The 27,995-nt window shown below is 37.2% G+C and overlaps 2 protein-coding genes across 3 annotated transcripts; one reads left to right on the top strand and one right to left on the bottom strand.

Annotated features, from left to right (window-relative positions):
- Nucleotides 1–4: 4 nt before the first annotated feature.
- LOC111325740 (equilibrative nucleoside transporter 1) lies at nt 5–27,995 on the bottom strand. Of its 2 annotated transcripts, none has more exons than XM_022929612.2 (15): nt 27,642–27,995; nt 15,168–15,249; nt 14,712–14,833; nt 14,196–14,290; nt 13,581–13,631; nt 12,749–12,834; nt 12,078–12,126; nt 11,129–11,226; nt 10,643–10,691; nt 10,377–10,472; nt 9,918–10,015; nt 9,078–9,192; nt 8,240–8,325; nt 7,762–7,964; nt 5–2,228 (listed from the first exon to the last, which is right to left on the bottom strand). In XM_022929612.2, exons 1-15 carry the CDS (start codon nt 27,725–27,727, stop codon nt 2,117–2,119), a joined length of 1,428 nt encoding a protein of 475 aa, XP_022785347.1. In that variant the 5' UTR covers nt 27,728–27,995; the 3' UTR covers nt 5–2,116. The 2 variants fall into 2 exon arrangements, with proteins under 2 accessions (XP_022785347.1, XP_022785346.1); XM_022929611.2 differs by lacking the exon at nt 27,642–27,995 and adding an exon at nt 17,578–17,893.
- Nucleotides 21,717–24,416, top strand: LOC148716960 (uncharacterized). The gene has a single exon (XM_088745051.1). It carries the CDS (start codon nt 22,103–22,105, stop codon nt 23,936–23,938), a length of 1,836 nt encoding a protein of 611 aa, XP_088601177.1. The 5' UTR covers nt 21,717–22,102; the 3' UTR covers nt 23,939–24,416.

Below are 27,995 nucleotides of genomic sequence, written 5' to 3'. Positions count from 1 at the left end.
ACACTTTGAAAAATGTTCACCATCCTCTTTATTGTTTAAAGTAAATTGGAAGTAAAGGTATGTTATGGCTACATTCATTTATACTTCTTCAATATGAAGTGTATCAATGTAAGAATGTTCTACCAGCAAAGCATGTTTATAAATTAAAGCTGCCATGCAATTGTGACCAAAAGCACACACCTATATGATCTAAAACATTTCACTCCATTCATAAACCATTCAAGGAATTTGACCTATACATGGCAGAAAGCCTAATGATTGGATAATGATGTCTCTGCAATTTTTAGAAAAGTGTCAAATGGATGGTTAGCCGATTTAAGCATAAAATAAATTAAGCATTTATAATTAGAAACTTTTTAAAAATGCTAATTTTTCCAAAAATTGTTGGAACTCATACCGAATTGCCTCCTTGACCAGTGGCAAAGATTTGTGAAGTGCACTTTTGTTACACTTACTGTCCAAAATAATTCTGAGGTATACATGTACGTATGGAAATCACTCTTGAGAATGGTGGCAGCTACAGAAATCTAGAAAATCAAAAATGATTTTTGCAAAAGCCCGAATACTTTGATTTCACCCACAAGAAATTATTAGCAATAGAGGTTTCCACACAAATGGGAACTAGTGGCATTGGAAAGTGCCAAATGCTATTCACCATTAACTGATTACTTTAAATACCCCATGATCACACTACCACAGCTATTATTAGTACATATATCTTATTAGATGTTTGTTGTGTAGTATTGCTGAGTATTTTTTACCAATTGTGCTGTATTTTGATGAGGCTATAGGGCGAGTCAAAACAATGAGTAAAAATATTCATTGATACTACACAACAAAATGTCTAATAAGAGATGTCTAATAAGAGACAGGCCTGAATTTTTTTCAGGTCTGATTTTCACTATTGCTTAAATAGTGCTTTACTGCGAAGGATCGTGCACATATACGTTTCATAACCGCAGTTCATATATATGTATTTCATATGTTTGTTGTAAGAGATATTTTATTACCAACACACCAAATTGTTATTTCAGTGTGGGAAAATTTTGAGGATATTTCTGAGTACAAATAGATATTTGTACTCGTCTTGCGCATTATTTGTACTCTACAAAGCACAATTGGATAATAAACTTGAATATGTGCCATGTATTGAACATAGTATATACATATAGAATAGTGCAGCATATACTAAATATTGAAGTAATCTTGAGAATTTTTTCTCAAACTCATTAGTAATTCATCAAGTTACAAACCAAACACGATATGCCTATTTGGCCACGTGTGCGTTTAGAAACCCCAATGAAACACTGGACAGAGGCTTTTCCACTATACTTCGATGAAATATCAAACCCTAGAGCTTGATAAAATTTCAAACCCAATGACGGTCCTCAGGGACTTGTGACACTGCTAAAATATTTGACAACAAAGGCCAATAATTACTGCAAAACAATAGCAATTCCACGTACGATGCCAAAATCAGTCAGAATTTTTTCATTGTTCTTGGCTAATGATGCACGATTGAGAAGCAAGTTCAAAAACTCATGCTTTGTGTTTCATCGGGGTTTTCAAACACTCAAAAACAATAAAAGCACTCGGCCTACGGCCTCATGCTTTCATCAGTTTTCTCGTGTTTGGAAACCCCGATAAAACACAAAGCACGAGTTTTTGAAATATTACATCAACATTTCAGACACAAACAATTGTTTTTTTTTTTTTCTTTACTTCATGCTATGATTTGTCTGCTCCTATATTTGCTGGATCTGTTCTTTAAAATATCAACTAGACTGGCCTCCATCCACCACAAACATTGTTTTTTGAGACAATCCTTGGAGAAATTGGTCATCGATTTGCCAACCTACCAATCACACCAGATTTAGAAAAAACCCCACATTTGTAGATATGAACAATTTCCATGGAAATCCACTACTGGAATCAAACACAACATCTAGGCCTTGAAATCCATCGATAAAACACAGCCCTTAAGCCTCAAAAATGCTCTAATGTCACTGCAAGTACTGCACTTGGCACAAGCAACACAATCAGAATGTTACTTCTACAAGAGATAGGTTTGAGGCACCAGAACTTCTGATCTGTAAGCAGCTTGGTACAATTGTTTTCAGAGAAACATTGTGATCACAAAAGAAAATCCTGCTCCAACTCCTAAACCAATGATGAGCATGAAAGCCATCATAGTTCCTGCTGTTTCCGCATGTTTAGGCTCTACCATGCTGTGATAAAATGAACAAAAAAACATCTAAACTAAACTAGGAAATAATTTGCATATTCTAAACACAATTACTTAGAATTTAGAATAATCACAAATAAAGACCAAAAAAAAAAAACAAAAAGAAAAAAAAAAGCCACTGACAGAACCACTTTTTGAAGCATGAAAGAACAACCAAAAACAGCACTACACTGAAAAAAAAAGTCAAACACCAAGGTTTTCACCTCAGAGCTTAACAGCTTAACTCCCCAGATCTGATTGTGAATTCTCTCCTCTGCTTGCTAGACAACTTCTTGTAAATCAGTTACAAAAATTACTTCTAACATAACCAACGTAAAGCTTGTGTTCGGATTGGTCAATTCAGTGTCCATCATTTGCCCATGGGTGTACGCTGCTGACATGAGCAAATGCAAAGACTAATTTTCCGTGTGTGCTTGTTTTTTCTGGTCACGTAAGATTTGTTAAATAAAAGAAAATTATTTTGCTACAATGTGTCAATGTTAAGTTACAAAAGAAATGGTAAATGCCACAGTGTACACTATTGAGTTATGGATGCACTTGGGAGATTTGCTAAGCAATCAAGAAGCTAGAATCGCTCTTGGCCATCGCCTTGTGCAACTCTTACACTTTTGTCATGCTTAGCAATCTCCTGCATGCATCCAGAACTCAATAATTTACACTGTGGTGTTTACCATTTGTTAAGTGTTAGATCACGATAATATCTACCAGGTAATTATAATTAATCTTGTAACCTGTTTGATGGATAATGTATGGATAATATAGGAAGAAGTTACATAACAATCACTTCTTGGCCGGGTTGTTCAAAGGTTGGTTAAGATAGCCCAGGAATACTGTGAAATTTGATTTCAGATCCGACAGCTTTAAAGTGCCCCTGAGACAAAAATTGACCATTTTATTTTGGCCTAAATTGTTCACACAATGTTGAATTGGGTCAAGTTAAGACCCTTTTTGCCATTAAAAACTCAAAACAAACCTTCGATGACCAATTTTTACCGCTTCAAAGTCGTCCAAAAATTGTCCGCCATTGCTGAAAACATGTTCCAGCCGAGCTCGCAAAAACTTCATCATGACGTCAAAGGCTCAACAAACTTATGCTTTGCTTTGTCACAACTCTCTTTGTTCGCTGCACAGAGAAGCACACATATTACTTTTTTGAGAACTGTTTCGTTGTCAGACGGGAAATGTCGACTTTTTCAGATGATGAATTGTCCCAGGAATCATCTGAAGCTTCTGTGGATAGTTTTGCGCTGACAAACAATGAATTTTTGTCATGCGAAAAAAGATAAAAACAGAACAGCACGGACTCTCCATGTGGCTTTTGTGGTCGTATCGCTTTATTGCCTTTGAACTGTATTTTTGTTTGTCGTAAGGGATTTTCCCTTTTTGTAAGAAATGATCGGGTGATTAGTAAAAATAGTTTTCGGCAATGGCTAATTGTGTATCCGAAGGTGGATATTGGGAGTTTGTGAAAGCCATTTCTAAGCCATCAATGTGCTTTCCCCGATGCGTTTGGTCAATGATCTCATTAACCCTTTCCTACATGTTTTTTACTATCGGTAGATAGATAGTTTATTATCAAAAACCTTGCAGCCACAGGCTGAATTACGTTTGATTTACAATAAAATATATACTACAAAAAATACATGGCTAAGAAGAACTAATTTAAAAAGACAAAAATATATAATTAAGAGAAAAACAATATTACATCATTGCTTTATGGACATAGTGATGGATAAAACTATTTCGAGTACGAATGGTGTGGAGGCGCCGTGTAGTAAAAGAGTGCTGACTCCTTAAATTGACTTCGCACTCATTCTTGGGAGGTAGTAAGCTATAGAGCTTGTGCGAGGGATTAGATAGGATGGAATTAAAAAGCTTATCACATAAGAACTCGCGGCGGTTGTGTAAGGAAACTAGACCAGTCAAAAGAAGCGCCTCATTGTACGAACAATCTGGATAGATAATACGTAAAGCTCGCCTTTGACATCTCTCAAGATCTACTGAAAGGTATTGTGGGAGGCTATGATGATAAACAGGGCATGCATATTCAGTGACAGGCCTAATACAAGTCAAATAGAAGAGCAAAAGTTCCTCCGACTTGACCTGTGCACGCTTAAGCTGACGCAAAAAATACAGGCGCTTGTTTACTTTCTTTACAACTTCGGATACGTGATTATTCCACATAAGATCGCAAGATATCTGCAAACCTAAGATCTTTGCTTGCTCTACACACTCTAAGTCCTGATCATTAACCTTAATTGGATCAAAGTTCTTTCTAGAGTGACTGAATGTTATGCGCAGTTCCTTGCACTTGGTTTCATTTAATTGGAACTTGTCAGCAGAAGCTTGCGTCGCGAGTTCGTCAACCGCTTGTTGGACTTTGCTGACCTCAGACTTCATGACTGTTTCAGAAATAGTGGAGTCATCGACATATTTCCACATGTCTGTACCCGGGATGATGAGGTCGTTTATCATAATAGTAAATAACCAGGGGCCAAGTTTTGTGCCCTGTGGGACCCCTGATGGGATGGCCCCCCACTCCGAGTAACAGTCCTGACTAAGTTTAACACGTTGTCGGCGACAGGACAGAAAGTCCACTATCCAGTCAATTATTCCGTTTGGAAGATCGTATGAAATGAGCTTCTGAACTAGGATCTGGTGGTCAATAAGGTCAAACGCCTTGCGGAAGTCAAAGTGGATGGTTCTGACAGTTGCACCGTTCCCATCCGTAGCACTAAGCCATGAGTGGACCATGCTTATTAGTGCTTGTGTCGTACTGGAACCTGGCACAGTCCCAAACTGCCGTACATCCACTTTTGCCAACACAACAGGCTTGAGGAAACTCTCCACGACGAAATCTTCAGCAACCTTAGAAAGCACGGGAGTTAGGGATATTGGACGTAGATGTTTGTTTACATCGTGTATTGGATTCTGCTTTGGTACTGGAGTGATGTTAGCGTCCTTCCAAGACTGAGGCAACCGTGCTTCCTTAAACGAACAGTTAAGGATATCAGTCACAGGCAGTGCTAGTAAATCTGCATTCTCTTTAAGAAGCCAACCGGGGATTCCGTCCGGACCGGTTGCCTTAGTTGGATTTAAGGCGGATAGCTTCTTTAAAACAGAGAATTCTGATACCTGGAAAGCACTCTCCTGGTCAGAGTTGGTTGAGGTGTTAGGTGAAAGGGGGGTGAAGACGCGCATAGGAGCCAAGAACGCCTGGTTGATGGTGTTAGCAATGTCTATCGTGCTTGGAGGCGAACCTCTCTGACCACAATCAATATGTTGGTAGAGGGTAGCTGGATTAACGCCTCTAGAAGCTGCGTCTGACATACCACTGAGCTTCTTTACCTCACGCCACCAAACTGCGGGTTTACAGTCCTTCAGATGTTCAACCTTGGAGTTATAGAACTTTGCACGGCATACTTTCCTCTCACGATTAACGCGGTTTCGTAGGGTGCGGTACTGCTCCTGGTCGCCTTGAGCGAGGGCCTTTTGGCGGCTGTGAATGAGACCCTTCAATTGTTGATTGAGTGCTTTGAGAGGTTTTGTGAATGAGACCCTTCAATTGTTGATCGGTGCTTTGAGAGGTTTGAAGTGAACTCTGTTGGTGAGTTGCACTTTGGCCTCTTTTGTTTTTTCTGTCTTATTCATGATGACTATTGTTGTGTTGCTTCGGTGAGGTTTAAACCAGAGTTTGTTTCAACTCTTTTAGAGCTGTGACCTCACTGCATTACAAAGTATTTTTTGGCTTAGATGCAGTCTGCAAGTAGCGTTATGACAATTTCCCAAGTAGCTCTGAAGGGCGATAGAAGACTGAGCCGGTGGCACTTAGTTCAATATGAAACAGAAGTGGTTCTTTGTTTTGTCCGTGAAAGGTGTGACGGAAGCGCATTCGTCTGGCAAATAAATCTCGCAAAAGTTAGCCCGATTTTAAATTCGTTTGTCATGGGCGTTGGGATGAATTTGAGACCCTTTGATGGCACGCTGACTCGGCTGTCAGATGGTCGATAGTTTGACAGGTTTTTAAGGAAATTTTCATTTTCTCGGTTTTTTGGTTGCAAGCCCAAATTTTTAAGTGTTTTTACGCTCTGTGTCTTAAGCTGTTTGTTCTGCTTTCGCTGATATTAAAGCCAGCGTTTTTTAGAATCAGAGCACACAATTATATTTTTCATCTCTTTTGTATAAAAGTGAGCTCTTTAAGGTCAGAAATCTCAATCCTCAATTCGGCTATTTTATCAATCTGATTTACAATGTTTACCGAGTACTTTCCTTTGTGTAAGGTATTCTGCCAGAGAGTTGTTAATGGTGGATATTGATCAGCTCATATGTAAAGGTGACAAAATCCGTGGAGGTTCGTAGACTTCGCTTTCCGGTGTCAAGATCGCACTGAGGACGGTTTTTTTTGTCCCTTCTCTTTTTGAACGGTAGGCACTGAACCCGACAGAATTCTTCGCCTAGATCCTTCAAAGTACACAGATCTCTCGAAACAGTCCTCCGAGAAGTGTTTGGAGTAGATCACAAATATTTCTGTCGGATTGAAGTTTACTCGGCGAGGTCGCACAAATCGCATCCGTTTTTCCCGCTCTGATCTATTTGTAAGGCTCCGATGGAGAGAAATACCTGCAGCATGGTCTGCATGATTACTTCAGCTTTGAATTACGTATTGATACCCAGTCATTAGCAGAGGTCAGTGGTTCGAATCCCGTACAGGCCTGAAATTTTTTTCAGGTCTGATTTTCGCTATTGCTCAAATAGTGCTTTACTGCGAAGGATCGTGCACATCTACCAGTCATTTTTGTTTAGTTGTTGTAAGAATAGAGTAAAGCACTCTGTTATGTTTGCTTGACATTTTGCCATGTGAGATTTTCGCGTTGAGCCTTCGACGTCACTTCCTTCAAGTCTTGCGATCAACTTCCAGAACATGATCAAATAATGGCGGATGCGAAATCGTGAATTTAATGGCCCGAAAAAAGATATTTCTGGTGCTCGGTCTAAACTGAAATTTGGCAAAGAAGGTGAAGGAGACACACTGAACAAAAAAATGGAAAAAAATGATGTATGAAAATTTTGATCTCAGGCGCACTTTAAAAGAAAATTCAGTTTAATTTCATTTGTCTACAGTTTGATAATTGAATATTCTAAAAAGAATAGGGAAAATTATCCCAAAATGGCTTTTGAACAAAGAAATATTGAAACCTGGATTCAAATTTCACCCTGGATTGGCGCTAATTGGTTTTCAAACAACTGGGCCCTGGGAGTGAAAGGGCTGAGCCTTCACTAGCTTCATTTGAATAATCACAACCTAAGATTCCTTAAAAATACACAACTAAACAACATGTGAAATGATTTCTTTCAGTGAAAATGATCTAACAAAACACATTTATTCCAAAATATTTTCAAAAAGTATTTGCACATTAGAACTAAATAACCATCATCATCATCATAAACGCCATTATCACTATGAAATTAGAAATCAAATAATTTAAATTAAATAAATTAATAAGTGCTCAACTTACGATGGTCCATACATCATGCACAGACTTCCAAGATAGCCATTTGAGATGGCAAATAGTACCATGAATATTATTGGGTAGTAATCCTCATTGAAAAATAGTAGATTGGGATTTTTTCTCGGTAGGGCATTACAAAATGCAAACAAAGGAAGGAACACCACTCTCAAGAAACAGAGAACTGGCAGAAGGTAGCCATCTTTTCCAGGCTGGAAGAAAGAAGACACTAATGAATGACCAAGTTCTATTCTACAACAAATGGCAACAAATGAAACATTTTTCAATAAAAGCTGTACATGTACAGCTCTTGTATAAGTACCTACTGTCCACATTAACCTTGCATAGCAACACTAATTAATAAATAGCTAAAGCTAAAAAAAAAGTCACAAGGTTGTTTGCTAAGAATGTTGTTTTTTTTTTTTTAATGCTGAGCCTGTCAACTCCTTTAAGAAAAGTTTTTAACATTCTCGTCCTGAATACTCACCCATTGTGTGAAAGATGCTGCCAGTCTGCCACAGAAGTCACCAATATTGAACAAAAGGAAGCATGTTACAGGAACAAAATAGGTTTCTGTAAACAAACAATGTCTTGTGTAAATTGGCCAGCTGCTCATTTCCTAAATGAACCACTGGAGCAGTTTTACATGTAAAGGTAGCATTGAAAGATATCTCTAACTCTTTTGTTTACATTTTTTTGTTTTTGTTTTGGCTGTGTTTAAACCCCAGATTTGGATATTAATAATTTTGAAAGATAAACAATATAGATACCAGGAAATAAAAGTTTTTTTTTTTTTTAATGATGATTCAATCTTTAGATCAAGATTTTGAAATATTGCTTTGGGCATGACAGGAGCAAGGATGGCACAGTGGTGTTCCTACCCCTACCACGACCCCTGTGGCCCTGGGGGTTTGAATCTCAGATGGTGTCAGATATTGATTGAATTTGTTGGTTCTCATCCTTGCTGTGAGGGTTTTTCTGGGGGTTCTCTGGTTTTCCTCCCTTCACAAAAACTAACATTTCAAATTCCAGTTCAACCTGTTAAATAGTGGACAAGAGCCACCTTGTGGGATGTCCACCATTAAATTTCCATTATTATTAGAAATATGAGTTACAAGGACTTTTGAGAGATGGGCTTCAGGTCAAATTAAGTTTTTAGCTTTAATTTGTATCTGGTTGGTCAAGACAACAATACAGGTTCACTAGAAAAATCACTGAGTGAAGTAAAAAAAAAAAAAAAAAAAAAAAAAAAATCTTCTGTTACATTACTTGCTCTATAAAAATATACCAGTAAAATCATATCTCTCTCACAGCAATTCACCTACCTGTCCATTCTGAGCCATCCCCTTTGTGCACTGATTGTATTCTTGATGTCAATGAAGGAAAAGCTGCTAATGTCACAAAGAATACAAATGCAACAGATGAAGCCAGCTTAAAGATCTGGAAAAAAAAAAATGAAAATAATAATATAGAACAATCATTAATGAATGACCATGAAAAAAGCCAATGGACAAAAAAGCTCCCCTCTCACTGAAGTGCTAATGGGGAGTCAGAGAAACAACAATGGCGATGCCCTGGACAATGTTGGTTAGGAAATGAACTTATATTATATTTTAGCCACAAATCTTGGAATACTCTCCAGTCATTTAGCTTGTTTCTCACTGTCAAACTATCTTAAAACTGAATATGGAACACAGAGTTAAATTAGAAATAGAAATTTTAAAAAAATTCGCCATTGTTGTTCATGTCCTACTGAAAACAAAGTTAGGTCATTTAACATTTGTTGTTTTGCAGAGGATGCAAAGAAATTTGCAATGATTTATAACGCAAGTGCACAGCCATTGTTCTGCTCATTATACCTTTTGTTTAGAGACATTCCCATTGCCATTGACAAAGTGGTTTTCTTTAACTCCCTATTGTTAGCATCTAGGCATAAAGATGTACCACTGAAACACGATCTAACTGGGCATTAAACATGGCAGGACTGTCATAAAATATTTGAAGTTTCACCATCAAGTGTTCACATTTAGGTGCAAGCCATGGTATTGTCATCACAACAAGTCGATGACAAGCTTATAATAATTATTGTACTATACAGTACCTGTCTAAATATCAACAAAAAAGAGGGCTGGATGACAAGCTTGTAATATTGTACTATACAGTACCTGTCTAAATATCAACAGAAAAGGAGGCCTTTCATTCTTGAAAGCTTCAGCTTCTTTTGGATGATACTTAACTGACAGAAGTGCCTCGTTATCCAAACCTTAAAAACAGACCATCCAGAGAAATAAGTGTGACAAAAAATAAGTTCTTTATTTGCCTCTTCAATGATTAACAAATTTGCAAAAATAAATATGTGAGATATCTAGGACTAAGAAAAAACTAGACTACTCCAAAAAAGTGGAAATTCCATTAACTCAGCCTTCTTGATAACTAGCAAAGATGGTTTAAGATTCTGAGGGTCACTGAGAACCACGATCAACTTGCAATAATACCGACATACAAGTCCACATTTGGGATGCAGACATCCCAGAAATCTAAGGTAAAATTACCACGAAATAATTGAAAAGTCCAGATCCAGAATGCTGTCATAAATAAGATCATGATATAAACTTTGCACTTACTTAGTGTTGAGTGTTGTATGTTTCCTGACTGTTTTGAAGCTGGTATTTGCCAGTTTGCCAGCCTCTCAATCTGTTCACTTCCATTATTTGAGCTCACTGTCAAGAAACCAATTAAATATTATTGATAAATAATTAGATTTCCCAAGTAATAGATAGACTTAAGTTGACAGGTGTATAAGAAGACTGTTTCCAGTGTCTCTTGTCTTTTGTTCTACCCTAACTAGCCAAACATACCAATGAGGATGACAAAATAATTCTCTACTTACTGATTTCAGTTCTTCTACTCTGTGATGCAATGTAATGTCTAGCAAATTTCTGTCGGAGAAACCAGTCAAGAAAATACACTTTGGAGGGGGAATCATGTTTTGTTTAATCATAAACAGTAATTCTAGCTTAATAGGCAACCACAAAAATGTCTGATACCCAAAGGCATTCTAGAATAATCTAATTTAAAAGCCAGTAAAACTTAAAGAATTGTACAAAGTACACGGTTCTAAAGATACCAGCCCAAAAGAAAAGGGGAATTGAGTCACACATTATAAAAGCTCAATAAAAATCCTAAAGAGACTTCTGGCAATTTAAACAAAGAAAGAAAAGCCAAAATAAGTAAGTCTTATCCCTAATCGAATATCATTTGTTTCCACATTCCTTTTTTAAAATTCTACAGGGAAGTCTACCAGCAAACCTTGCCTTTGAACACTGGACCCCTTTTCTTTAAATGAAAAAAAACCCTAAAACTCCACCTTCCTTACCAGTTTATTTAACATGATGTATGTGAAAAGACAGAGAGTAAGAACTACTGCTGCTGACATGAAATACCCAAAGCCACTGCTAACAGCATCCTTTCCTCCTGGACAAAACATACAAAGAAAACTGTTGAAGGTAAGTGATGCAAACAGAACATTGCCTATCTCTTGTACATTTACAGGAAGAAACAGTTTGTTTTAAAGAGCATTTTGATTGTGTGTGACTGAACTACAGAGAAAACAATGGAAAACAATACATCTTTTTTTTTTCTCCTATTACTCAGTAATCCCAGCACAAATAATGCAAAAAAACTGTGATTTTCATAGACAAATAAAATGGTATACTAGGGCAAACCCAAACACTAAAAACATCAACTTCAGAAACTCTTTAATGCGGCCAATTCACATTATCAAATTAGCTGATATAACAAAACTATCAGATGTTATTATCCAACTTCACTCTGTAGAGTACAAATAAGCCCAAGACAAGTACAAATATCATGTGGTATTTGTACTCCAGAGAACTGGTTAGGCAGGTTGCCTTGTTATTTGTATTTTGACTTGCCTTACAGGCTCATCAAAATATGGCACAACTCGTAGAAATAATCAGCGATACTACACAACAAAATCTTTAATAAGATATTTATAATTATTAAAAACTGGATCATTGGATAATGCAATTCAAGACTTTTCATTGGCTTAGCCATTATGGTATATAAGCCAATATACTATAATCTGATATCTGTACATTGTAACATCCAGTTTCTTCCTACAAAATAAAGTCGAGAAGATTTGCCTAATATCTTGGGGGCCTTTTTTTTGATAAAACAATTATTCCACTTGCGCTTGTTGGATATGAGATAACTATAGCCAACGAGGCGCTACATGCCTCGTTGGCTATCTATCATCTCATATCTAACAAGTGCGAGTGGAATAATTGTTAAATAATGCTCACCTAGCAGTGAAAATATACTCGCTAAGGCAGCAAATGTGCCTCCAACACCCTGTGTGAAGAAAAAAATAAAAAAAAATCCGAGTGAAATAATAATGAAAACATCACTTAAAAGTGAGGATAAATAAGGTCTGTTTACGAGCCTAGTGGCCCATTAGGCCAGTGCTTAACTCCAGTTTCTGTAACATGAAGTGACTAGGAGTATTTCTACTCCCCCCTGAATGGGATGCCAGTCCATCGCAGGGTTACCCCCCAGCATTAAATTACCGGTACCCATTTATACACCCGTGTGAAGAAAGGCACTGTAAGAGTTAAGTGTCTTGCCTAAGAACACAACACAATGTCCCAGCCGGGGCCAGAACCTGCACCACTTGATCCGGAGTGGAGTGCACTAACCATGAGGCCACCGCGCCTCCACTAAAAGTGAGGATGGCGAAAGGTTTTGAATAATCTAGTTAACCAGGTTTACATAGGAAGAAAAAGCAAATCTGGTGGAAAAACCTGATAACTGTTTCCTACTGTTTTATTTTGTTTATAGAACATTCCTTTTTTCTACATTATGCTGAAGAAAGCCGACACAGTAACTTCTACTATTCACAGTTAAATCTGTACTATTAATAATTTCAATATTCATTTCAATATCAATCAGAGACCATTAACATAAAAGAATTTACCTGGCCAGTCATTACAGCGCCAGTGTATCTCGGAGGCATCATTCCACAGACACCAAAGAGTCCTCCTTGATAAATTGCACTGCTCACTGAAGAGGACAGAAACTTGGAATTAATATAAATGTTCTTACGTATGATAGACAATCCTCGCAGTAGATAGCACTATTTAGGCAATAGCGAAAATCAGACCTGAAAAAAAATCAGGCCTGTACGGGATTCAAACCACTGACCTCTGCGATACTAGTGCAGCGCTCTACCAATTGAGCTAACAAGCCAACTGAGAGCAGGCCGTTAAGTTGATTCGTAATAAACCCGTGAAAGTGATAAATAAGATACAATGAATATATGAAGTTCATATATTTTTGAACTGCGGTATTAGATACGTATGATAGACGATCCTCGCAGTAGATAGCGCTATTTAGACAATAACGAAAATCATGAACTTCATATATTCATTGTATCTTATAAATGTTCTTGTACACAAACACTCCATGCTTCCACACACTGGTGACAGGAGCAGTGTTCAACTATAAATTCAATTTGAAATATGCACAAGAATGGGTGGCCCACCCATTTTTAATCAGCCCAACATCTGTGCTTGTCCACAACATTCAAGGTGCAGCTGCCTTCAAAGACAGGGAATTTACTGGCTTTTGTATTCAACTCCCTTCTTTTCAAGACCTGAATTTGTTTCCCTAGTACATAGATAATGCCCATCTTAAGACTTGCTTCATTTTTTTTCTTCTCTTGGTAACAAAACCATCTTAATTTATAAGAACAATTATCAGCAAAGCACCTTCATGTTTTGTAGAAAAAAATGCTTATTATCACTTACTGTTAATTAGAATAATAGTTCCAATTGTGATATAAAAGAAATCTGTTGTCCCTGTGGATTTAAAAAAAATATCCAAATTAAAATAACTACATTTTGAGTACAGCTAAATTTCCAATACCTGTCAGTTTGACAATTTCCAGAATCTGAAAGAAGGATTCTCATAACTGCCATATATAATAACTCCTCAGAGTTAGAGGATTCAAAAGATGATGGAAGAAGAATGTACTAAGCATCCCTGCTTGTACTTTGTGTAACATCACATTTACATGAAGGAAAAAAGGCCCAGCATTAGAGATATGGATTAAACAAATATGCTGCACTTATTAATTTGAGGCTTGTACTGCAAATAACAGACTAAGCCTTTTCCATTCAAGATTTATTTCCAAAGCCCAAAGCACATGGGCCATATATCTGAGCAGAAAAACAAGGTTTCCTAATCTACAGTATGGACCAAGAAAACAAGAACAGTAAGATTTTAATGGTATCTGTGGGTTTAGATAGAGGGGTAGAATTTCAAAAGAAACAAATTTTAATTTAACAGGCTGAACACTGAAATGTGGGCAATTACAATGCACATGCTTACTATTATTTAACTAAAATAATAAAGATGCTTACATTTTGAAGTGTCAATCACTACCAAGACTGTCGTCAAAATAAAACACAATGTCATGATACACACTGATGTAATCATTCTAACTTGCAGTGGAACTCTGAAAAAAAAAAAAAAAAAAAGGTGTCAATAGTAAGTTTTGTAAGGATAATTTGTTAAATCAAGTATTTGCACCACTTCAATTTTAGCATGCTTTGTTCAATATTGTAAACACCAAAACAGGGTTTGTGTAATAGCATGTGTGAAAAAAATTACTCTTACTTACAATAAGTCATACAATAAGTGTCAAACAGAAGCTGCTTGTCAAGTGCTTCATCCATCCTATAAAAGTGTTTGTGTGGGTGATTCAAAATTGTTAGAGCATCAGAGCATGAAATCTGAAGGTCTGAGGTTTGATTCCTCATGGCGACTCAGAATTTTTTGTTTGTCCCATGCTTGTGACAGGATAAAAAACATCTTTCTCGAGAATCAAATTATTTTCCTCAATTATGCAGATTGAGATTGAAACAAACAATTCTTACTTGTGCTTAAAAAGAGTGTTGATTAGGAACATAACAACATTGGGCACCATGGCTGCTACTGAAAAGTAATTCTCAAAGCTGTGCTTCAGATCTTCGTTTGCCTTTAATTTCTCTTGGAAATACTGTTAAAGAGAATAGAGAATAAGTGTGAGCAATCAGGTCTAAAACACAAAATTCAAATTTTCCATATACAGAGGCAAACACTCGCATCTTTACACCAGAAAACACATCTTACCCAAAAAAATAAAACAAAACAAATCTAATTGCTGCAAAAAAGCAGCAAGTTTAGAATAATGATCACTCAGTCTTGTGAAGGTTCAATAGAAGAAGCCTAAAGAAATTCAGGGCCTTAGGCTAAGAAGACCTTAACATCTCAAACTTCCTTTCCGAATGTTAAAATAACTGTTTCAATTGAGATGATTTGCTATGTCTCATTTATAGAATCATTACACTTACTGCATGTGCAGTAATGAACATGTTCCAGGGCAACAGGGTACCCACTCCTTGAATGAGCATAATGAAGTAGACCACATTGAACCTGCATTAAAGATAATATTCACATAAATTTATTTGTATCAAAGATAACCCTAGGAAAAAAACTTTCAAAGGTTTAAATATTTAAGGAAAAAAGCAAAAGAAGCTTGGCTCTTGTGTGACAATGTTTATGGGGTAAGGATATAATCCTACCAAGGGGATTTTCTGTGTTTTTTGATAACGGGGCAAGCAGGGTTTGAAATTGCACCTGCATCAGGTACATTTGCAAATAAAGATTTTGCTTTTGCCACTGCAATTTCTCCACTGGCAGCAATTTCGTGACTGTTTTACAGCCTAGCTTATTTAACAGTCTTGTGCCTTACTTGTTACTAGTTGCTGTAGTTTTAACTGAAAAAAATCCTGCAAAATTCAAGTTAAATGTTGTGTGATCACACTTTTTCAGAAAATACGTCGTGCAATGCTCATGAAATTTCTTGGGTTGGTTATTTTTGTGACTAAAAATTTTCAAACTTACAACTAAATTTTAGGAATTTCTCACAAACACATGATGCTTCCTAACTTTTAAAGCCGTTTGGTTAAAAAATTTACTATAGGTCAAAATTGAAATACATTTATAACTCATTTTGGTATCTAAATTTCAATATTAAAGGTAACAGTAAAGCCTAAAAGTGTTCATAAATATCTTCATTTTTACTAAATAATTTGGGTATATCAACAAAGTTGAAATGGTAAATTGGCCACCATAACGATTACAAAAGCTGATGTTTCAAGCATTAGACCTTCATCGGAGCATTTTTACTACTTCCACTGAGCCTTTTGATTATGCAATCTTCTTATCTCATTCCATGGCAAAGAAATGCAAGGCACAACAACATCAAAATTGTATATCTTTTATCTAAAAGGGGAAAAATTCTTCTTGTATATGACCCAACGTCTAATGAAAGCTATTAGCAGTGATAAATGTTACATCACAATCACTGAGACCAGATGATCAACACAAGACAAGTATCCTTGCTCTCAAAACATGTTTAAACAAGATCCCATATCTAATTTTAACTATGAGATTAAATCATAAAAGCATCATAGGTCATCTGAAAAATGTCAGAGGAAACTCCAACGACCACCAACAGTGCCAATTCAACACTCAAATTAATCTTTTCTTTTTTTTTTGCATAAGCGTGACTCTTTTCTAACAAGGTAATTATTGCTCAGGAAAAACATGTTTCAAGAAAACGCTTTCGGCAGAAAACTTGATAAATTTTAAACAAGAAAAGAGCACATTTTAAAAATATCCTATTTCGTTACGAAATTATTTTCAGTGGACACTCTAATTTGTTCTCAAGTTACGATGTCGGCAACTCTGTAACTTATCTTTTTTTAGAGATTTTCAGGGTCATTTAAATTCTAACTTCATGCACGTATCGAACAAAGCAACTCAGCTAAATTGTGGTTACGGCTTAGCTACCACAAGTTAAGTGGATGTTCACGCTAAAGTAAAATCCAGAAGGTTTCGGCAAGGGGTTTTCTCAATATCTGAACATCCGCTACAGAATTTCGGTAATTGAATTTCCGTAAGGAACACGTAAATTTCTCAAGTTCTCTGCGACAAAGTTAAAACCAATAAAATACCGACGCCGTAATTTTCTCCCTTTTTTTCTCAAAATATCTTCGATTAACTGCCTGCTTTTGTTTTTCATTCATATTTAGCACAGAGGTTGTGTTGGTCAAGTTTTTGAACGTTGGTTCAAACACCGGGTCAGCGTACTGTTTCAAATGATTAGGACCCCTTAAGCGTAGTTGAAAAGGCTCGGGAAGGAAGCTGAAAGGAAACGCAAGTGATCGAACCAAAGTTAGGGAGATCAATTTGCATCACACTTCTGCCGATAATTCACTATTTTTTCAATTGTTTTAGCGAGCGTGCTGTGTCTTTAGCTGCTACCAGTAATGTTTCATCTTCGTCTCTCCCCAATAGCACAAGCAATCGACCGGACGAAGCTTTCCCTCTCTAACAGCCATAAACGATAGCGACATCGAGTTTCAAAATTTTAAGTTTACATTGTTCAACAATAAACCACCGACCCTATATAACAGTAAGTTTAAGTTAACGTAGCTAAAAATGTAGCATTTGATCTGTTCTCCTGGAAGCTTACTCGATGTAGGAGAACTTTTCTGCGAATATAAGCTCGCACTCGGCACTACAAGATGAATAAAACTAAAACAACCTGTTCTGGATAACTAAACATCGAGAGAAACGCTTCGATCGAATGAGCTCAAATGATGCAACGGGCGAGCGCATTCTTCTCTAAAAGCCAACTAAATTAAGCTCAAATTCTACATTTCTATCTATATCTAACTATTCAAACTACCATACCTATCTTTAGGCTCCATTGACACGATGAGAGTTTTCTTAGCTGCACTTTTCTCGAGAAACGCTTTTGTCTCAACTCGGACTTCTTCACCACCAGCACCCATGTCGAGATAAAATTTCCAGCAGATCTGTTACAAAGCGCCTAAATATTCTAACGGTGTATTCACAGTCACTTGTACAACACAAATCAACACGTAAGATTTAGGTGAAGATTTCTAGGGGTTTGCAGCGGGCAAAGAGCAAAAAAAAATCTTCAATCCCAATCTGAAAGAAATCTGAACGGATTGTGTGTGTTGCCAAATTTGACCCAGGGCTTTTGACGAAGGCGGTTCAAAAGTAAAGGGTAGTGGGGGAGGGAGGCTTCCAAGCTTTCACAGTTTATTGATCTGTACTGCCTATCTAGATTCAATAATCTCAAATTTAGATATAATCTAATTATAAATCCAGAAAATCAATTTTTTACTTGGGTTTCAATAAAATCTCTGCCTAACTATAACTAATTTGTCCTAAAAAAATGCTAATCTACCCTACCACTCAAGAGTAACATTCGCCCTCACTATCACGTGCATGTCACACGAAGCGGCATTAACTGATGCAGGTTTAATTTTCGTTATTTTCGTCATCTTCATTTTTAAGCTGATGTTTGCAAATCTTTTCATTTCTGTGAGTAAAATGGTGTTCCACTCAGAGAATGACTCGGATTTTAGCCCAGTTTTATCGTATGCGACAAATTGCAGAGAAATTCGATCATGCATCTTTGCTTCGACTATTTGCGACCGGAAATGGTGGTGTGGGTGGAAAGAAACTCGGCATGAATTATCATGATGATCGCTTTTTACAAAACATGCTTCTCAATTCACGTATCTTCAAACTAAAAAATAAAAAAAACTAAAAAAAAAAAAACCAAGACAAAAAATTGTTATACATTGAAAAGTATGGTAACAAGAGGAACAGCTTAAAAATGATTTGACCTTGAGAGAAGAGAATGTGCGTGTGCGACCATTTCCGGTCGAATAAACTAGGATTTTTTTTTGGTGACCTTTCGTGTTTTGGGCCTTTCAGATTATGCATTTGCTCACGTTACGCGATTTTTTCATCTTTTTGTCATGTTATAGATAACACATCAATCCATCAAACAATAAACTTAACAAACATGAGAAAGAAATGGTGAGAAAGTCTTCCAATCCACTTGAAGACCCCTGTAGGGACCCCCCCCCCCCCTGAACGCCTTGTCCCCTCAAGGGAGCTTTGGGAGGTGACGTTGGGACCTAAAATGGGCCAAAGCTAAAATTAGAAAAGCACGTCCTGGCTTGAAAATTCCTCTGCAATTAATACCCAACCAAGCATTCAGTGAATGCTGCCCCTTTAGTGACAGACAAGTGCTATCAACAAAGGGAGGTGGGATTGGTAAGAGCAATATGAGGTCCTGCACAGAAATAAAATTTTTTTAAAACCAATGTTAAAACTGAAACTAAATTAAAAATTGTTAACTAAAAACAGCAGATATTTGCAACAATAACAGTCACTAAGAGTGATACAATACAACTCTTTCTCACAATTACTTCAAACTTTTTTTTCAAATCACAATTTGGCTGTCCCACATTGTAGCTACAATACCTTGACTCAAGTATGAGTGTTCAGCCTGTAGCCCCCAAGAGTAATCAGCATCTAATTTCTCCTTTTAGTCATACATTGGTACCATTCATACACTTTTTTTGAATAAAGGAAATGATTGCCAACCTAAGAAACTTTACATATGATACACGATCCTCGCAGTAGATAGCGCTATTTAAGCAATAGCGAAAATCAGACCTGAAAAAAATCAGGCCTGTACGGGATTCTAACCACTGACCTCTGCGATACTAGTGCAGCGCTCTACCAATTGAGCTAACAAGCCAACTGGGAGCAGGCCGTTGAGTTGATTCGTAATAAACCCGTGAAAGTGATAAATCAGATACAATGAAATATATGAAGTTCATATATTCTGAACTGTGGTATTAGATATGAAACTTTCACCGCTGAACTGATTCTCCTTGTCAATACCAAAGAAATGTAAATAAAAGAGTATGGGGAATATGAATATTGATGTTATGGTGTTAAAGGCTAAACCTATGTCAAGGTGTTTGTAAATTAGTTATGTCTAAGGGGCAATAAATTGAAAACTGTTTAAGTTTAACCTTCAACTTTAACAAAAATGTATGACATTGTGGTAGGACCCATACTCTGTTAATTTCCAATGTGTTATTTCCATAACTCTAAAAGAAACCCAGTTTTTGTTACCTTTAGAGGAGCACAGTTAGCTACAAATTCAACTGGTTGCCTTGCTGGATCAAGTGGGGAGAGGTATTAAATAAACCACGACAGGATATTTAAAAAATAAAATAAATTTAATACAATGTTATTTAGTTATAAGGCAACCTTAAGGGGGCACCTGCAAATTTTGTCACTCACTTGCACAACTGCTCTTATTTTCTCTAATTTTCTTTCCCATTGTCTTTTTCAGTTTTTAAACAACCCTCTGGCAGTATGTGTGAAATAAATAAGTCATATCCCTTTTGATCAACCTGTTAGCCCTCCTCCCTAGTGTGACCAGCATCCCATTTCTCCTTACAGTTTGACTACTGAATCAAACACTATCACGGTATTTTGTATTTTTCTTGTATTTACAAATATTTATAAAGGTTAGCCCAGTTTAGCAGATAGCTAGTTTAAATGGGCCTTGTGAACACCCACCCATCCCACCCCAAGGGAGGACATCCACCACACAGTAATCTCGTGCATAGGAAATTAACGTCTTGTACCCCTAACCCTGCAGGAGATGGGGCCTATGGTTTATTTGTCCTTATCCAAGGAGACTAGAATATCTATCCATTTCTTGCTATTATAGAAAGGTAGCAAATTCTCCTCAGTTATTTTAAGACCATGAGTATTGGTCCAGCCAGGGCTCGAACCCTCTACCTCCCGCACAACACACTCTGACGCTCTAACCAATTGAGCTAACCGGTGGGCAGTTAGCTCAATTGGTTAGAGAGAATAAAGGTTTGGTTTGGTCAACTAATAAAGGAAATGATCAGTATTGCTGATGAAAAAGCACTGTCAACGAGGTTGAAGACCATTGAAGATAAGCAAAACAGTTGAAAGACTTGCACAAAATTCAATGATTTATTGCATGCCTAGTGGCATGACTCCTTTTCTGTTCATTCTATGCGAAAATTCATTACCTGGCGAGGGAATTCCACATTAAATTGCATACAAAAACCAATATTGCACGAATCATGAAGCCATGAGTACAATATCAGTTTTCAAATGCAATTTAAGCAGAATTCTTGAATGAGGTGATGGATTTTCCTTGAATCACATAATTGAATAAATATAAGAAAAAAAGGAAACAGCAATAACAATGTTTACTTTTATCCTGAGCGTGAAACAAGAGATGCAAAACAATATCACTTTGCCTCAATTTCAACTTACAATTCCATGCTAAATACCTTGCTTTGTTAACCGATCAGAATGCGAGATTTTATTCAGCTATGTGATTCCTACAGATATATATATATCTTATTAACCAAGCGCGAGGGCCGGACTGGGAGAATATTGGCCTGAGGTCTTGACAGTATGGACCGAGCTGCGCTCGGTCCGTACAAAAAGACGGAGAGCTGATATTCTTCCAGTACAGTCCCAAGCAAGCTTGGTTAATAGGGAGCTTAAGCAACCAGGACGACGAACGGAGGATGATGACCGGAAGTAGCGAGAACATCACTGCGCAAGAGCGAACCAAGAATTCCGTCGTCGTCTTATCGTTGACGACTTGAGATGGACCAGTTTCACGTCGTCGTGAAAAGACTACCTTTGTGATTACGTTACCTTGTAGTTGTGATTCAAAGCAAAAATTATTGCTAGTTTTTACCTGTTTCTTTTGGTTCTTTTAATTACCACATGCTAGTTTCCAAAATTGAGATATTCTTTAAGCTATGATTGCACACAATACTTACTTGGTAATTTCTTCACACAATGATTTCAGTTGACTGCTTCGATATAAGAACACCCCAAGAACACACAATACTTAATATTAGGTAATTTCTTCACACAATGATTTCAGTTGACTGCTTCGATATAAGAACACCCCAAGAACACACAATACTTAAGGTGGTATGATACAAAAAAAATGCAATTTTTGTTGAAAATGAGTCTATTTTTTTTCCATTCGATTTCACTTCTAAAGGCTTTTGTTTAATAGCCCCAAATGTCTTTTTGTGAATAATTTGTCAGGAAATAGTAATAAAATGCAATTTCTAAGGCACTGTTGTTCCGTTGCCATGGAAACGCATTTTTAAATGCGTCCTTTTAGGGCCTAAAAGTGCGATTTCCTCCCAGATCAAAGCAAGCTGATTGCGTCTTGAGTAAGCTATTGGGAGACTGGGGCCCAACAATGACTTTCAGCCTCGTTTTGATATATTTCGGTGAACAGCCGTTATTATCAATCATTCAGTTGTGAATTTTCGCAAGTGAGAGAGCTTCAATCATCAAAATGCCGAAATTTTCGTCTCAGAGACGCAAGAAGCGCAAATTTTATGGAAATTGCTTTTCAAATAGTCCAAGAATTAACAAAGAAGAGTTGATTGTTGTCGAAAGCGCTTCGAGTGGGATATGTGAATCCACAGACGGCATTTCACATGATCAGAGTGAAGCGAAGGAATCTTCGGCTTCGTATCGAAAGCTTCAATCAACTTCCCAAGAAGACAAACCCAAGCCTAAGCTGATCAAGGTAGATAAAGAGGAAACCAGTCCATCCATTACAGGGTTCAGGTTCTGTGATATGGAGGTGCTATCGTCCGTTTTTTCTTTGCTACGTTGTGGCGAATGCGGTGATTTCAGTCTTTTGTTTATGGAAGATAATTTGAAACGGAAGGGATGTGCGTCAACTTTGCGTTTGCTGTGCGAGCAGTGTGGATGGAAACATTCATTTTGCACATCAAAAAAGCAAGGAAAGAGTTTTGAAGTAAATCGGCGAATCGTTTATGGTATGAGAACTCTTGGAAAGGGTTATGCTGGTGCAAGGAAATTCTGCACAATTATGAACATGCCTCCACCTCCAAATGAGAAAGCTTTCCTCAGCAACTCGCGCGTAATCGGCCGTCACATGAAAGCGATTGCAAAGGAAACAATGAAAAAGGCAGGAGAAGAAGTTTTATCTCTCAAGAAGGATGTAAATTCTTCTGAAGGTCTACCTGTGAATTGTGGTGTTTCTTGTGACGGAACATGGCAAAAGAGAGGCTACTCGTCACGCAATGGTTGTGTGACTGTCATATCTATGGACACAGGAAAGGTTCTTGATGTGGAGGCCCTAAGCCAAGGATGCAAACAGTGTGAGCGGCATGAACAAATGGACAAGAATTCTCTCGAATATCAGATGTGGAGAGCTGATCACACCACTTGCAAGTCAAATTTCCAGGGATCAGCACCTGCTATGGAACCAGAGGGTGCAGAGCGCATATTTCAAAGGTCTGTTGAGCTGCACAATCTCAGGTACACTGAATTTTATGGGGATGGGGACAGCAAGAGTTTTTCCAGGATAAAGAATATTTATCAAGATGCTGGAATTTTAGTGGAAAAGAAAGAATGCATTGGTCATGTGCAGAAGAGGGTTGGAACTGCACTTCGCAAATTAAAACGTGACAATCCAGGCCTTGGAGGCAGAGGGAAACTCACAGATAGTCTAATTGATAAACTGCAGAACTATTATGGCATTGCCATAAGGTGCAATGTTGGAAATTTGGCTGGAATGAAGAAAGCTATCCATGCTAGCCTCATGCATTGTGCCTCAAGTGAGGCACGCCCACTTCATGACCACTGCCCAACAGGTGGTGCAAGTTGGTGCAAGTATCAAAAGGACAAAGCCAACCATACGAATCTCTTTAAGCATGGACCTGGCCTTCCTTTACCTGTTATTGCCAAGTTAAAGCCTGAATATATTCGACTTAGTGAGAACAACTTATTGCAGAAGTGCTTACATGGCAAGACACAAAATCAAAATGAGTCTTTGAATGGCATGGTATGGCAAAGGATTCCAAAAGAAATTTATGTTGGAAGGGAGACATTAGAATTAGGACTTTATGATGCTGTTTCTTATTTTAATATTGGTTCAATGAGTATTATTAAGCTTTTCCAAGCCCTTGGTATTCCTTCTGGCAAATATACCGAGGAGGGTTGCAGACTCCAAGACCAGCTTAGAGTTAATATTGTGCAACATAAAAGCAAAGCTACTACCAAGAAGCGACGCAAAGTGATTAGGGGCCTTAAAAAACGAAAAGATGACCATAATAAGCAAACTGAAGGAGTCAGCTATGGCCCTGGTCAGTTTTGAACAATTCAATTCATGGAAACTGTGTTCAAGTCTTGAAAAAATCAGTTTAAAAACTTTAAACCAGTTTTCTCTCAATTTCGAATTTTATGAAACTACTGACACGCTAGCAAAGATAACTTTCCAGCGTTTTATTCAATTCTTCTCATTTTTGGAGTGAGAGATCTCAGTATATTTTTGCATGCAATGAACTAGAAACATACACTTAGGTGCATCTTTTGTTGTTAAATGACCAAAATGAGATTGCTCATCTTATCAATTCCTGAAAGTTGTTGTGTTTTCTTTAATATTTTCCATTCTATATGACTGAGAGGTGTGTGTAAAGGTGCAGGTGTATGTAAAGATCATTGTCTAAAAATTTTGTGAATTTTTAATCTAATGTTAAAGAGTTATGACTGTTCTTGTTTGGTTGCCCACCGGGGGGCATCATTTGCTAATTCTCAGCAGCAATAATAAAATATCAAGTCAAAAACTGCAAAAATACAGTTGTCTCCATGTGTCAATTTAGGTGATATAGATAACTTTTTGTAAAAAAACATGAAAAAATGTTGATTTTTTGAGGGTTGTACCACCTTAATAGGTAATTTCTTCACACAATGATTTCAGTTGACTGCTTCGATATAAGAACACCCCATGAAATAGGAATTAAGGTAAAGAGAAAGAAAAGATCCTACATTGGTTCAGGGTTTATTGCATGCACATGTATGAATTGACTTTCAATTCTAGCTTGAAAAGAAACAATTACAGCCAAAACCTGATAAAGGTGGAACTATTTGTGCCTCTCATACTCTGTGCAGGGGGGAGAGAAAGGGGCATTTTGCAAAAAAATTTAAACCATGATCTTTGCCATCTAAAATTATATTATATGTAAAAATACTTACGTGGTGACTGAGTGGGAGGGCTGGAAGGTAAATATATTTGGCTTCAAGTCTGAGCATCATGACAGAAAGCCAAATGTTTCCCCATACAGCCCGTTTTACCAAAAGACCGCTTAGTTGAACAAATTTTGAAATTATGTTTGAACCTAAATAACATCAAATTACATACAAGTAAGAGAAGCAAAACAAAACAACCTTTTCCAATTTTTCTTTGAATCCGATCAAGAATCTTACAAACATTAAAAAAAAACTGACTTATTTAAACTACTTTTTTAACAAAAAAAAAAATACATATTTGGTCAAAAGTGGTATGTGGTTTACACCAATCAGATTGTGTTGGGTACATTAATCCCAGTAATTAGATTGCACCGGGTATGTTGCTGGCACCAATCAAATTGCAGGTTTATTGCTGGCACCAATCTAATTGCAGAACATCAATTTTGCCGAACATCAATTTTTCAGCCAATACAACGGGTCCAAACCTGAACTCTACGGTTGCTACATTGACGACTGTATCGGTGCTACTTCCTCTACCAGAGAGGAGCTCACTCAATTCATAACCACAGTCAATTCTTTTCACCCGGCTCTGAAATATACCTGGGAAATTTCTGACAATTCTTTATCCTTTTTAGACATCAAAGTTTCAGTTGAAGGTAACGGTTTATGCACTAGTGTGTATTACAAACCTACATACTCGCATAATTACTTGTTATATTCGTCTTCACCTCCATCTCACGTTAAGAATTCCATTCCCTTTTCTCAGTTTCTAAGACTTTGTCATTTATGTAGTGATGACTCTGATTTCCACCACAAATCAGAGTCAATGTGCCAGTTTTTCGATAAACATAGTTACCCTGTTTCTGTCATTCAAGCGGGTTACCACTGCGCCCAACTTATTGATCGACATTCAGCACTACAAACGTCGCATAAGGAAGATTCCGACTGCATTCCATTCACTCTCACGTTTCACCCTCACAACCACTCAGTTAAATCCATCATTCTTAAAAACTTGAAATTACTTCAGAACGATCCAGAGACAAGCACTATCTTTTCACAGCCTCCGCTCATTTCATTCAAACGCGACAAAAACATAGGCAATTTTTTGCTCAGAAGTTCTTTTCAGACTAATGACCAACCAGGCACTTTTAAATGCGCTCATGCACGATGCAAAACGTGTCCTTTCATTCACAACACTGATAAAATATCGGGACCTAAACGATCCATTAAGATCACCGATCACTTCACGTGCACCTCCGCCATTGTAATCTATTGCATAACTTGCACTTGTTGCAAAAAGATATACATCGGCGAAACAGGCAGAAGACTAGGTGACCGATTCCGAGAACACCTTCGAGACGTGGAAAGGAATGACAAGGACACATCGAAACCAGTTGCTAGACATTTTAATTTACCTAATCATTCTAAGCAACATATGGCAATCTGCAGTCTTTCCTTACACTTAGGTAGCACGGAAAGCCGTAAAAATCTTGAACAAAAGCTCATCTTTCAAACCGGCAGTCTAAATCCCACAAGGATCAATGAACACTTTTCATTCCACAAATTTATTCTTGTTTTTCTCATTGCCATGCTCTCACCAATAACATAGCTCCATTTTCTGCCTTTAAAAGCACACACAACCCACAATTCCTCTATTCACTCCGGCGAAGGTTTAACGCTCGAAACGTCAGCTTTTGTAATCGTTACAGTGGTCAATTTACCATTTCAACTTTGTTGATATATCCAATCTAATTGTAGGTTTGTTGCTGGCACCAATCAAATTGCAGCTTTGTTACATTGCTGGCATCAATCAAATTAAAGGTTTATTGCTGGCACCAATCAAATCACAGGTTTATTACTTGCACCATTCAGACAGTGTTATTGAGATTTGTTTCATTTTGTACATTTACAAAATAATTACACTCAGTGTTCAAAGACTACCTTTTCTGTTCTGTATGATATCAAAATGCTGCATTATGCTTGCTGTGCTAGGGAATGACAGCACTACCACAATTTAACCACCTCCTGGTTAGCTCAATTGGTTAGAGAGCTGGACTGTTGTGTAGGAGGTTGAGGGTCTGAGCCCCAGCCAGACCAACACTCAAGGTCTTAAAATAAATGTGGAGAATGTGCTACCTTTCTATGATATCAAGAAATCAATAGACATTCTTGTCTTCTTGGATAAGGACAAATAAACATTAGGTCCCATCTCCTGCATCTACTAATAAGTTAATTTGGTTAGGCAGAGGATGTTAAAGAACCCTGTTTACTGGGAATTGGGGGGCAAGGGGTAGGGTTGGGTTGGAGCTTAACCCTAATAGAGGACTTATGTCCTATTGTTTCTGCTCCAGTACTTTGTACAAATCCTTAAATACAAATACAAATGCGTGGAGAGCTGTGTTTGTCACACAGAGCAAATAGATTTTTTTGCTTTCCTGTTACATATTATTTTGCATAAGTTACCTGGACTAGTTAATTTATGCTTTCACTGTTATATTGTATATCTGATTCTTTGCTTTAGAAGTTTTCCACAACTTAGTTCATGTGTTTAACTGTACTTTACCGATACAGTTTTGTCATTACTAAAAACTTTTGTTTAGACATCAAATTTTGGAAAGATATCTATATAATGCTGTACAAAATTATTCAGGGTTCTCACTACAAACATTGTGCGAAAATCAAGAAGTGGCTGCGAGTAGATGTTTACATTGTGCGGAAGATTACAATAAAAATAAATACATTAATTAGCACCCTAATATTTGCATTATAAAGTTCCTATTCTACGCATTTCAAACTATGAAAGAGCTTAATAATACGTAGATTACACTTACTTGTCTGCCGGTTCGACTTGAGGGTTTACATCATCACCTAATAATCTTTCTTTTGCTTCGTGATCATTTTCCTCTTTTTTTCCCATTTGCTTTATGCTGCTACAAGTTATTTTCCAAACCAGTGGCAAGACACTTGTCGACGAAGCCTCCTCAACGATCACAACAGAAATTATGCAAACTAGAAATGTTTTCAGCAAAATCCAGGGTGTCTGTTTTCACTCACGTGAGCTTGTTCAGACAGAAATTCGACGCATGTAAAAAGAAAACAATGCACATTCGTGTAACGAAGACAAAAGAAACAGCATTTTCACTGAAAATAGTGTCTGAGAGAACCGTTTACTTGAAGTGATGACG

Source organism: Stylophora pistillata, chromosome 14 (genome assembly GCF_964205215.1).
Source record: "Stylophora pistillata chromosome 14, jaStyPist1.2, whole genome shotgun sequence".
NCBI lineage: Eukaryota > Metazoa > Cnidaria > Anthozoa > Scleractinia > Pocilloporidae > Stylophora > Stylophora pistillata.
Note: the sequence above shows the minus strand (reverse complement) of the source record. Positions and strands in the feature narration are given on the sequence as shown.